Raw genomic sequence first — 14,123 nt, 5'->3', positions numbered from 1 at the left:
TGTTAAACAAATAACTATTGATATATAAGGCCTTAGCCTTATTTTTATCTTTCAGTGACTGGTGTGGCCCTTTTATTTTCTCCTTATTTTTACCTGCAGTACTGCAGTCCAAGCTCTGCTCACGACTTGAGTTCGATCCCGATGGAAGTTGGTTTCAGGTAGCCAGCTCAAGGTTGACTCAGCCTTCCATCCTTCCGAGGTCGGTAAAATGAGTACCCAGCTTGCTGGGGGTAAAGGGAAGATGACTGGGGAAGGCACTGGCAAACCACCCCGTAAACAAAATCTGCCTAGTAAATGTCGTGATGTGACGTCACCCCATGGGTCAGTATGACCCGGTGCTTGCACAGGGGGCCTTTACCTTTTACATCACTATTAATTTGGTTTTCAATAGCCAGTATCTAAAAACAGCTTAGGGTTGTTTTTGGTTGTTCTCAAAAACCATGCAATTTTTAAAAGTAAAGCAAATCAATTGCCACTTTTATGTAATATAAACAATTGGTTTAACGAAATTCACTAAAAGTTTCTTAACGCAGGTTAATTATATATTTACTGAAAAGAGGAAATATGGTGTAAAAGAAATGTAAATACAGCAGCACTTTTTGAAACTTTCTTCAGTACAGTTCTTGTGTTTTATTATGGTGAGAAAAAACAGGAAAAGCAAATATTTCTGTGGCTCCTCACCCCATGGAACAGTTGTGTCGTATTTTAACAACTACCCATTAAATCTCATGAACCATATCCTGCAGTTAATGGCCTGTTAAGATTTTAAAGCTTTACTAGTTCTACTGTAAATTCCTAAGGTTTTCTGCAGCAGTGACAAGATGTACAACAATAGCAATGAGAAGTAAAGTACACACATTGGTACTGTAGTTTGACTAAACACAATTATTTTTGCATCAGCTAGCTCAGAGAAGCATTCACCAAACAAGTGAATTAATATGTGAAAAACACAGCTACTATGGCTAGTTTGAAGATTAGAATACTATTCTGGTTGTATGTAACACAAAAAGTTTTTTTCAAAAAAAGTTACTCTCCTTTTGAATGACCTAATTAATGCAAGGGCCATATTGTCTCTGTATCTTAGGCTAAAGTCCCACCTCTACCAGTGGTTTATGGAGGGCAAAATAGCATAATTCTTGTTTCAACAGCACATCTAGAAATAGCATAAATCTAAGGTAGCCACTGAGAGAACTAGAGAATACAAGACACTCTACTAACCCTTCCAACCAATCATGTTAAGGCCAGCCTACGCCAATATAATTTTAAATGAGTACTGCAAATTGCATTTTGTACAATGAACTGCATTTTTTCCTAATTTAATTAATAACTATAATAACCTCAAGAATTAAAACTTGAGTACCTCTCAAAAAGAATACAGCGCACAACAGTGCATAAAATGACCGGAAGCTATAGCTGATACAGAATGCTGTGGCCAGAATGATAACTGGAGTGGGTCACGGGAACCATATAACTTCAAGTTTTGTTGCATCTACACTGGCTCCCAATTTGTTTGCAGGCCCAATTCAAAGTGCTGGTATTGACCTTCAAAGCCCTATACAGCTTGGGGCCAGCATACCTGAAAGACTGCCTACAGTAGATAAAGCTGGGTGTCATCAGCATACTGATGACACCCTAGCCTGAAACTCCAGACTAGCTGGGCGAGAAGATGCATACAGATGTTAAACAACATAGGAGAGAGAATCGCACCTTGCAGCACTCCATACACCAAAGGACGCCGCTGCGATATCTTTTCCCCAAGCGTCACTCTCTGTTCCCGACCATGAAGGAAGCAGCACAGCCATTGAAGGGCTGAGCCCCAAATCCCTATGTTGGTGAGGCAGTGGCCTAAGATGTCATGGTCGACCATGTCGAAGGCTGCTGACAAGTCTAATAAAACCAGCAGCCCCGACCTGCCCTGATCCAGCTGTCGAAGGTGCTGCTTTGCATTATAAAAATTGTGAACCACTCCTACTGTATAGTCCAGATTTCCTCATGGCTTATGTTGTGCGACTCCTTCCCATCTCCATTAGCCACTGTTAATGAAAAACTTTTCAGGATCGACAATAAAATTTAATGATCCAGAAAGGGAAGGTAGGTTCATCAAGAGTATGATAGACAAACAGAATATCCATATTCATAGACAGTGTACCCAAGTACCAGTGGCTGGCAAGAAAAGGAAGCAGGTTTTGTCCTTTCAAGAACATATAGTTTGCCATTGTGAGAAACAGGATACTGAATTGGATGGGCAATTGTTTAGATCTAGCAGGGCTCTTATGCTTTTATGAATCAGGAATATCACAATATATCTCAATTATCTGAATGCTAGAAGACTTTAAGCAAACACTGCCAAAGACATGGCTGTAGAACCCAAGCTCTGTAAGGTAATTCATAGGCTTCTACCTTCCATCTTGTAGTACTTTTTAACAACCATCCACGTCCCCATTCCCTAACTTCCTTAATTTCCTTCCCCTTGGAAGGCAGGAGCCACTCCTTTCACCTCTACTACCAAATTTTTTGGGAAACAGAACAAAGAGAAATTATTTCATGCACATCGCTCCCTTCAAGCACTGAGAAACTATTATGCCCTTCAGGCACTTCTCACGTGTTTTATCAGCAATAACCTTACACTACATACTTAACTGGTATTTCGGCCTATATTGAAATAAGACATGAAAGACATGAAACAATGACTATCAGCTGGTGATTTCAGCTATATGTAAGCCTATAATATGGCCACACTTGGAATACTGTTTACGGTTGCAGTTAGCCAATCTAAAAAATGGTACGAGAAAGGTTGCTTCCACATGGAGGATTTGCTCTGTCTTAGCTCACACACTGAAGTGGGGTTTTCCAGAGCATCCACAAAGTCATCCTTCTCTGTTCACTTCCATAGTTTCCCTCCTTTGCTTTATTGTTTCCAAAACCTTCCGAGATCTAATGTTTCCAGAAAGTGGAAAGTGCATATGGGGAAGTGTGTGTTGCTGAACATTCCTGCCCTCATCACTACAATACTATAGCAATATATCCACTACCAACTTTTTTTTTAAGCTGGGGGAAGCCCTCCGAAAGCGCAGGGAGGGGATGGTGGGTACAAGGAACAGGGAGGGTGTTGGGAATTAGACAGCGAGTTTTGTCTATGTCAGGACTACAAAAATGGTTAAATGTTTATGTTTGTTTACATGGTCTCAGGGGACAGTACTAGCCACTTGGCCAGTGTTAATTGGTCAGTTACGCTGATATTGGTCATGTGATGTTCAGGTGCATTCTAAGAAGCTGGAGTTAAACTGCCGTTTTGTTTTTAAGAGAGGACTTATTATGCTTAAATGCTTCTTCCTCGAGTTATGAGCCACGTGACAGCAAGAGTTAAGAAAAATGAGTTGTAGTTAGGAGTTGTTATTTTATATCCCAAGTTTACCCTCCCTTTAATATAGTAAACATATGTTTTGTTAAGGAAAGCAACGTGTTTTGAGTCTTTGTGTGTGTGTTTGATCCATGATCCACAAGATCATGATCTTTTCGCATTTAATCTCAACAGAGGGGAACCAAAAGAAACCCTTGTGTGGATGCTCAATTACCAATGAAAATGCCTCTGCATTTCCCGTAGTAAAGAGTTCACAATAGGAAATCACCCCCATGTGGATGTGGCCAAAAATGGAAATGACTACAGAAAGGGGAAATTACTTTTCATCTGCCCTTCTTCCTAAGAACTCAGAGTTATACATGATTCTCCCCCTCTCCATTTAGCCCTTACAGCCGCCCTGTGTGAAATGTTATACTGAGGGTGTCACTAGCCCAAGGTCACCCTGTGAGCTTCATGTTGTTATGATTGGGGACCCTGAAACCATGACCATTGTTTCACATGAGAAGGTGTAATAGAACGTACTAGGAAGAGTCAGATGACAGAAGTTGAGTTCCCCTGGAGATGGTCCATTTGGATTAAATGCTAAACCTGGAAGGGATGAATGCCAATCATAAAAAAATATATGGTGGGGAGGCAAGGGCTACGTGCCAGATGACCTGATTGGGGGAGCTTGCAGGTATCTCTCATGAAGGGCAGGATTCCTAACTCTGGATGGGGGGGGGGAAGTTTTCACCTAAGCAGGCAGAAAATTTAAAAGGTGGAATCTTCCTTTGTTCTTTGTTCAAATACTCTGCCTCGATGCTGTGATCTATGCTGGGACCCAAACTCCTCTGCAAAGGGGCAGTAGGGAGTTTTTTTTGGGGGGGGGGAATATTTGCTCCATCTAAGGTAATTGTCTTATACTGTAACTTAGCTAGACTCATGTTTCATCATTCTTCACTTAGATCTGCACCAGCTAGACCTGACTATTTTCCCTGCATGTGCTCTAGTTTAATCTTTAGTCATAAAGCTTCTTTCCTGTTTAAGAAAGCAGACTTTGACTCAAATCCTACTAACACGCTGAAGCCCACTCTTATACACTAAGGACATGCATGCATGGGGGAAGTTAACGTAATTGGAAGCTCTGGCCTTTGTACTTGCTCAGAGGCAGCCTTACCAGCGGTCCCAAAGGCACTGGTTATGTGGTAGGCTGCATTTTATATTTTGCGGTGGTGGCACTAAAGAGGAACATGCTTTTACATGCAGGCAATCATACAACATGTATGTGAGAACATACAAACCCAGGATGGGTCTGTTACATGTGTCACATGGGGAAAGGTAGTGGGGGGGGAGAGGCTTAGAAAAAGAAATAAGGCCAAATTGGAAGGGGTGACATAAGATCTTTATGTGTATAGTGTAGAGAAATTATTCTCTTTCATATATACTATTACAATCCACGACCTCTCAGTTAAGCAAATTGGCTCTGTACAATTTCTTTGTACAGTAAAATCAAGTTGTTATTCTTCAATGGTTAATAAGATCTCAAAAGAAAAATGCACATAAGAGTTTTTAAAAGTACAGAATTGAAAATCAATTTGAAACTAAAAAAGGTCTAAAGTTTACATTCCACACTGGATCAGGTATTAATACACAGTTGTCTATCCAACACCATTTTGTCCTTCTGTAGCCAATACATTCCTTATAAATTCACAAGCTAGCAATTTTATCTCTTTCAAAAGTCATACTATTACCAATGTCATGGAATATATTACAATATTTTACCAACAATTCTAAATTCAGAAGAACGCTCACCACCCATGGAAACAACATTCCATCAGCTTAATTGTACATCCATTACCTATCAACATAATTATAATAAAGTACGTTCGGTTTTTCTAGTATAAAATATCACTTGGAAATTATTTCATATTGACTTTCCTTCGGATTGCAACATAGCAAAAACTCTGTCATCTAGATGAGTAATTAATTTCTCACAAATGAACATCTAGATAGCTTTCTAACAATCAAAGTGCCAGTTTAGATCCTACTTACAGTTTAACTTTAATTCTGTATATATTATGTCCAAACAAATGTAGGCTCTTATTAACATTTACTGGGTCTGGGAAATAGTGACATTAAATCTTTAAAGTTAAACAAACAAAAAAGATCATATTTATATATAAAGGAGCAATTGCTGCCTGCAAGTATTCTGATCCTCCAAGTGCTTTCCTGGCACAATGCCTACTAGAAAGGAAAGTCTGAGGTGGGGAAGCCCTTTAAGGACAGCAGTTTCTTGTATATTCTTTTGTTTAATAATGTTTTGACGTGAGTTTAAGCAGGATCCCCTTATCTAATCTAATATAAAACAGATCTTTGACACTTATCTCTGAACCAACACTCCTACCAATTACGAGACTGCAGAACCATTTTGTTTTTAAACGGTGAACAATTTGAAATGCACATTTGAAGATTACTTTAGTTTAAAATGTGGATAATTAACCTTCCCAAGGGCTTTCTAAGTGGTTTTTAAGTCTGCAGTATATTGTCAAGCTAAGTGACATCAGCTCCAGGAACGAGAGGAGCTGACTTTCTGCTTTGGCTAACTTGATAGTTTGCCTGCCATAGTCACATCTAGGCCCTGGAATCCAGAGATTCCCAGCATGCTTTAGTGAGCTTAGCACAAAAACTGCTCATGCTGAACATATGACTGGTGACCTCAGTTCTGACAGACTGCAAAATCTATGAGGAAACTGGGAAGGGGCATACATTCATCCATTTGTTGAGAGCCAATGATGTGCAGTGGTTAGTGGTTGGCTAGGATCTGCAAGACCTAGGTTCAGATCCCCAGTCTGGCATGAAAGCTTTCCCCACCCACATAGCACCATCCCGGCTTTACTACAATCTTACCCAAAACTTCAGAGCAAAGAAGGTTTGAGAAAGATTGGAGAAAAAAAGAGGGGAAATCCCCAGATGTGCATAAATATACCACAGTGCTGTGAGGAAGCAGCAAAAAAACAAACAAACAAACCCAAAAGCACTGAACTCAAGGCAGATAACCTGGGTTTCTATATAAATACATAAAATATTAAAATTTATAACAGGCTTTCTCTCGGATTAGTATAAATTGCATTAGCCAAGCCACATGTAATTTTTTTTCACTATGAATTTTTATTACAGCCATGAATTTCTCCCATCAACTGCTTCCTTCTTCAATATCATGAAATAGCAGCTAATCACATGAAGCAACTAATCATGCCACCTTCACGCTTCTTCAGTTCTCCATTTTCCCTTGTGGAGCCTCAACAGTCTTAAAAATTCTTACTGGTCTCCCTTTTAACTTTTGCAAGACATTTCTACTTGAGAACTTCCTTAGAAAACGGTATTTCTCACTGCCGCAACGTCATCAAGAAGAATTTCTGAAATAAACACTGACAGATTGTTCTGGACTCTGACCAAGCCTGATTCAGACATAGGCATGCTCTTAAACAGCCCTGGGTGTCTAGTTAGCTTTCCAATATCAGATCATTCATCTTCTGTCAAGAGTTATCAACAATGTTTTTGAGTTCATTTTGGGTCTAGTACACAAGTAAGAATATTACTAGGGAATCTTGCGTCCATTTTATCTTTTTATTAAATCAATTATCAACATTGTAACTAAGTTAAAAGAGTACCATCCACTGATTTTACACGTATCAATAAAGGAGAACAATTATTTGAGCCCATTAATTATTTCTTATCAAAAGCAAGTAGGTTACAGTCAAGGAACATCTTCTTTGAATTCAGTTGCAATCAATTCAGTTTCCCATATTCATAGATTTTTAAAAATCTTCCATCAATAGCTATTTGTCCCACCTGATAATGTTCACATTCTTTGATAACTAGTTATCTTATAACTTCAAACATTATACAAATCATTACTCAAATATTTTCTTAAATATATAAAAGCTGTGTTGTCATATGCATCAAAGACTTGCAATTTCTCTCAGTGATCCCTGTTTCCTGACAAATATTTTGTTGTCTTTGTATTTCAGCTCTGATTTTAATGAGTTGTGTTTTGTGGGGGGTGGGTTTTAATTGTTTTAAAATGTATATTTTAATTTTTGTTATGTAATATTTATTATGCAATATTTTAATTTGTTAACCACCCTTCTGGGGGCAGAAGGGAGGGATATAAACTTTGTAAAATAAAATAATCTACTAAAGGACATATTAGTCTTACTCCTTTGTTCTTAGTCCTTCTCCAAGGCTGTTCTGTTTCAGGTCTCTGAACTCCCTATTTGGCATGTTTAGCTGAGAGACCAGATCAGCTTTTGTGCGGGCTTGAAGAAGCATCCTCCATGATCTTTTCAGTTAAGACCAGCAACTGTTGCCCTATATTTTTGCCTATTTCTGTGACAGTTTGTCTGTGTTTTCCACAATGACAAGTCATTAGTAATACTACAACCTTTGTACTAAAAACTTACTCTGTTCCACTACTCAAGAGCTATACTGATCCTGCACTGAGCAAGGGGTTGGACTAGATGGCCTGTATGGCCCCTTCCAACTCTATGATTCGATTTCTGCTGCTCAAACCTCTCCTATAACTTGTATGAGAAGTAGCATAAACTGCAAATCAGATACTGCCTCAAGGCTAATCTCAAATGAATGAAAGCCTCTCCTCCTTTTTCTTTGCATCTTACAGACTTAGGTCTCTGGGGTATATTTTTGTGTCACATTTTCTAAGGATACTCTGACTCAATGGATTATGAACTGTATTAGGCCTATCAAGAAACAGTATTCCTAAATAAATTACTTCCTTTGAAGCTCCAGTGTTTCAGCAACCTTTTCTGGTTAGTTGAGTATATAGTGACTTGTAGCTCCGTTACCTGGGAAAAAACCCTAATTCCTTCAGTCAATTGGTGATACTATCTACCTAAAAATTGTGGGTTCTTTCAGACAATTTTGGACCAGTAGGTCCTACAGATGGCCTTGTGGATACCCCAAAAATGCCCCACAGGAGCTTCACATAAAATCCCTTGTTTGGGAATTTTCCATTAGCCAACTTCGGCAGGATTGCATCTATGTAGTGAAACTCGGCTAATGGAAAATTCCCCAATACCAAACAAAGGGGGTTTTTTTTGTGTGAAGCTCCTGTGGGGGCATTTTTGGGGGTAGAGGTCCCAAATGTTAAGGGTAGCTTTCAGAGACTCTCCTTGAACAAATCCCAAAGTTTGGTGAAGATTGGGTCAGGGAGTCTGGTGTTATGGGATCTGGAGAGGTCGCCCCTTCCCTCCTCCATAGACAAGCATTAGCAGATAAGAGAACAGAAAATCCGACTCCTACATTCCTGCTTCTGAATGGAAGTGGGAGAGGGCGATCTCTTCCAGACCCCATAACTTCGGACCCCCGACCCAATCTTCACCAAAATTGGGGGTTCTTGCAAGGGGAATCCCTACAAGCTACCCTGCAAGTTTGGGGGCTCAACCTCAAAAAATGCCCCCCAGGAGCTTTGCAAAGCCTGGGGAGAACCCGAAAAAGCCGTATATTTACCCGGGTTTTTTTGGGAATGGCCAATTCGGCTTTGGCTTTCCCCCCAGGTTTTGGAATTTGGTAAACCTGAACCCAAAATTTACTGAAATTGCTTTTTGGGGGGCTTATTTTTGGTTCAGGTATATCGATATGCACAGCCCTATCCTTTATACCAAATATTGGTTCTTGACTGGAGTGACTTCATGGACTCAACAACTATGGGTTGTAGCCTTCAGCAAGATAATGAATACCATTACAATGATAAAGAGATGGGCGAATGCTATGTTAGATGACAGCTTAGAATCCTCTGATAAAATGACCTCATTAACCTATTCTAACATGGTTCTGCACAGTCTCCCCATAACATGTATCATGGGGCTCTAAAGAATCCCTTCCCAAGACTGTCCAGAATCTACTTCAAGGGCAGCTGAGAAAAAAGTACTGTCACTGAAAGCTGCCCTGATTGCCAACAGGAGATACAGAAAAAAGGGCTCTAGAAGTCATAGTGCAAAAGAACCAAGCACAAACCTCTGCTCAACATTCCTCTTTCAGAGGAGTCAGAGATGTACCTGACATTACACCTGACAGAGCTACATTCCTGGCATTCAGGAATGTCAGTCAGAGCTCCTTCCTGAAAGCCTATATTTTTGGCTTCTATGGTTGGTTGCAGGGAGGATTCCATTCCTACTACTGAATGCTCCTGGGGGGAGCAACATATGCCCATACCGGGTTCTGCTATCAATTTAGTGGTTAGGGACCTGCCCATTGCCCCCTCCTGACACTCTCCAGCAAGGGCACCACATCATTTTCTTCTTCAGCAGCACAATGATGGGACCTGGAATCCTCCCCAATCCACCAAGCAAGCCACTATTTGTTAAAACTGCTCCAAAATTCTTATATTCTTGTTGGACTAGTTGCCTCCATGAATAGAACAGTAGAAGAGCAGAGCAGCTCCTTTTGGAGCTCTTCACTTTCCACTTTGGTTCTCACAACCCTAAACAGTTTGGCAGCATCTGCACAGCTGGCCACCTTGCTACTCACCCATTATTCCAGATCATTTATGAATGATTTAGAGTACTAATCCCAATAATGATTCCAGTAGAACATCACTGCTTAGTTCACTCAATTGCAAGTATTATCCATTTACTCCTGTTTGCTTATGGTTGCTTAAACTATTTGTAATCCATAATATCATCCCATGACTGTTTTTCAGCAGCCTTCGGCAAGAAACCTGGTCAAAAGCTTTCTAGAATTCCAACTATATCATGTCTGCTACCCCTCTAGAAAAATTACAAAAGATTGGTAAGGCAGGACTTTCCTTTTTAAAAGCTACACTGATTCTTTCTCAGTGGGGCTTCTTTCTTCACGTGCTTAATAATTCTACATTTAATAACAGTTTCCGTCCATTTACCTGGAAAAGTTATTAGGCTCACTGGCCTGTACTGTCCTAGATCACTTTTTTAAATTTGGCATTGCATTTGCTTCCTCATGGAAGCATGACTAATTTGTGCTAGCTAAGGGTATATTCTATAATATGTCATTCTAAAACTTTAGGAACAGATCAACTGTATTATAACTGATATTTATTTATTTTTCTTTTAGTCTTTTCTATATTATTTTAAAACCCTCAGTTCAAAAAGCATTATGTATACATAAAATCACATTTATTCATTTCAAGAACATATTATTGCTACATTTAACAAAATTAAAGCTGAAAACCATGTAAACTTTGGACTTTTTCCACTATTGAATGGAAAGTAGTTAATCTATTACTTAATGCTTTCTTATAATGTCAAAAGTAAGCAATATTTTTTACCCTATGCATTACTAAAAATGCAAACACTTCAATTCTAGGGTTTTTTGTGTGAAAGCAAATAAATGAGAAACAGAAAAAGGAAGAAATGAGAGAATTTCAACAAACCATACCTAGTAATAAGGACCGCATTATCATGGTGGGCAATTCCATTTTCTGGAATGGTGTTTCCATCACTTTGGTGAGAGAGAATGGATTTCTGCCACTTACAGAAGCTATCAAGGGACTTGTCTGCATGGTGATTTATCTCCAAGTTTGGCTGCAATACAACATGCATACCAGAAATGTTCCAAACAAATTACTAGGGTCAGCGGTTAAGACTTCTGAAGTCTAAATCTGATCTATAAATAGAGGCAGTGATTTCTAGGAATAATTTCTTCTTGCCAAATTTTATCTCTGTTCAATCTGAACTACAGTTTATGTGCAAACATTTCATCAATTTCACATCAAAACTTGAATATGATTTTGTCAAAAGTAAAAATTATAGAATAGTTTCAAGCATTACCTTTTCCTCTATACACACAGATATCTCTATGTGGGGGAAAAGCACAGCAGCTCTTAAAGTTTCAAAATACAGAAACAACTTTCTAGAATTTAAGTCTTCCAAATATACAACTTTCACCAAATAAAAGTGAAATGTTCAACATTTTAAATGAATATCTTTCTCAGCCCCTATAACTTTACATCATAGATTTCTGCAGATTAACTTTAATATTAAATACTATTCTTCTAAACAATATTGAGGTGCATTTTGTGATAGGTGGATGGCATATTTTACGAATCTGGGGCTTATGACAACTCATTCTTACCTGGTCTTCTGTGAGAACAATTAACCGAGTCACTATAATATTCACAACGTTTCCTAGGCTGGAATCACGATAAAGTTTGGCAACCTGACCTCCAGAAAATAAGAAAAGACACAAAGTCAGACAAAAACATATGCAAATTTTACATGTTTGAAAATAATTTTAGTAGGCAATGAGCTATCCTTCAGTGAAGAATATTAGTTACACTAGGTAAAGTCCTCTCAAGTTTGAAAGGCAGGTTATGAAAGGGAAGAGTTTTCCCCAGCCCCAATCATCACCAGCCTAAACATCACAGCCATTCCCATAAGAAACCTGATCCCACCCCTGCAACACTGTTCTGAAAGCCTGTTAGTAACTGCTTGCAATTATGATGAAGTATGTTTGGAGGTAAGACAAATATATACCATCCCATAAGGCACCTAATGGAACAAGTCATGCCACCCACTGCTAGGCATTATGAATGGATTTCCCCCCCTAAAACATAATGTTGTCCCAAATGAAGTACTTTACTTTTTCCAAAAGAAGTATTGAAAACCATTTACTTATACAAGGACTAAGCATGTTCTGTGCCTTAGTTATCACCAGTCATTAACAACCAAGCCATCTTCTTCTGCAGATCCCTACTCTGGGTTCCATTTCTTGGGTCTAATTTTCACTGCAGTGGTAATCTTATGTCTGGACTGCATCATTTGAAATTTCAGGGAATGCTCACATGTTTGTTTCTTCCATACAATAAAAAAAATCTCTGCGAATAGAAAAGTAGCATGTCAAAGACAGTCTCCCAGACATCCCATTTTCTACATACAGGGACTTTCTGCATGGAGGAACATTCAAGAATATGAACTTCCACCGGCAGTCTCAAGTGTTACTGCCCAGTAACATATTTACCAACTCAGCAAGAACTAGGCCTCAGGCACACAAAATTATTGCTGGGAGAATGGGATGACATGTCAATATGTATTGCTGGGAGAATGGGATGGTATGTGGGAAAGTATGGGAGGGTATGCTGGTATGTAGAGAAACTCTGAAGACTATACTACTGACGGGGACTAATTATCAAGAACTTATCTCTCCAGTCTACAACTGCATTGGTTGCCTATGAACTTCCAAGCTGATGGTTACTACCTATGAAATCCTAAGTAGTCTGGCACAGAGGTATATAAAGGACCACTTGGCCATATGAACCTGCCCAGTAACAAGAATGTTCAGAAACACTAATCTGTGTGCTCCCACTTTTCCCCCCACTGAAATGAGTAAAATGCTTTTTCAGACTAACAGCTCATTCCTGTGCCTTGCAGTGGCTGGGGATGGTGTAGCCGAGGCCGCAAGGCTTTAAAAAGCCTTTTTTTTTAAGTTAAAAAAAAAGAATATGGGGCTTTTTCCCCCCATAAGAAAAACCTGGCGCAGCAATGCTGTTGCTGGAGGGGGCGTTTCTCGCTGGAGGGGCTTTGGAAGCTGACTACTGTTAGTTCCACCCCCAGGAACACCCCACACACACCAGTACTGCATTTCTCTTCCAGGATTTAGGTCCCAGAGAGACTGCTGTGTTGGAGGAGCGGCGTGCAGCTCCGCAGCACCCAGGCGCTGATGGAACTGCCCCGGCAGCCAGTTCTTATTCTGTGATATAAGCCACTTATGCGAGCGGTGGGATCATGCCACCTCCAGAGCACTTTCAGCCCCCACCTCAGGAATGGGCTGTAAGTTTTACTCACTCAAAAATATAGCATGATAAAGACTGAGGACTTTCTTTTTTCTAATGGAAAATTTGGGAAATCTGGGGAGCACTGAAACTCCTACAAAGCATAGTTATTTGTCTTTAGGAATGAATGAAACGTGCTAAGATAGCATAGGATGAAGCAGTTTGCAGCTTTCTCTTACTTTGTTACTGTGTATATTTAAAATTTTGCTTGCAGAAAACTAATTTTTTTAAATATTAATATGTCAATTGATACAATTGTATATGTAAACCAAATTATGAATTATGCATTTGATATTGTTAAAGCAAAGTGGGTTTAGGTTTGATAGAAAAATTAACACTGCATATATTTCAATTCTTCCCAAAATTTCTGTTCTTCCTGGAGGGGGGTTAGAATCAGATTCCCCCCCCCCCATGACTTCAAAATTTCTGAAAGGTTTATGTCGCTGTCCTTTGATAGTCACTTTTAATGCCAAGTTATTACACTGTAATTTAATTCCTAATTTTATAATGTTTTTACTGACTGATTAATTGTTTCAGCTTAAGGTATTATCGTTATCTTCCTCAGAAGCTAAACACTGGATTCTACAAAACATGAACACAATCTGATCTTCCCTGCCTTCCTCATCTCTTAGAAGCTCCCTGGTCCCTGAAAAGACAATGCCAAGGATCAGATGGACCTCATACAGAAAAAGTCACACAGGATGGGGGGGGGGGTGTCTCCAAGAGTGAGAACTGGGTACAATCACCCCCCCATTCCCTTCTTTTACTTGAGGGTTCTAGAGAGATGACAGATAAAATCAGGCACTGCAGTTCATAGTGTTCTGAATATCTGCAATCCTTTCTCAACAAAACTGGTTGCAAATAACACAAGAATTACTTGTATATGGCTCAGCCTAAAGTGCTAAAGTACAGGCTGTACCGTCTACTCATGATCAGATTTGGTTCAGGAAAGGCTCC

The 14,123-nt window shown here is 39.4% G+C and overlaps 1 protein-coding gene across 2 annotated transcripts in view; it reads right to left on the bottom strand.

Annotated features, from left to right (window-relative positions):
• ADAMTS6 (ADAM metallopeptidase with thrombospondin type 1 motif 6) overlaps positions 1-14,123 on the bottom strand; it is a 131,786-nt gene that overhangs the window by 104,375 nt on the left and 13,288 nt on the right. For both annotated transcript variants that reach the window (XM_056848778.1, XM_056848779.1), the window contains exons 5-6: positions 11,471-11,554; positions 10,775-10,920 (exon numbers count right to left, since the gene is read on the bottom strand). In XM_056848778.1, coding sequence (XP_056704756.1) covers positions 10,775-10,920; positions 11,471-11,554 — 230 coding nt within the window. The remainder of the gene's footprint in view (positions 1-10,774; positions 10,921-11,470; positions 11,555-14,123) is intronic.

Source organism: Euleptes europaea, chromosome 4, assembly GCF_029931775.1.
Source record: "Euleptes europaea isolate rEulEur1 chromosome 4, rEulEur1.hap1, whole genome shotgun sequence".
Taxonomy (NCBI): domain Eukaryota; kingdom Metazoa; phylum Chordata; class Lepidosauria; order Squamata; family Sphaerodactylidae; genus Euleptes; species Euleptes europaea.
Note: the sequence above shows the minus strand (reverse complement) of the source record. Positions and strands in the feature narration are given on the sequence as shown.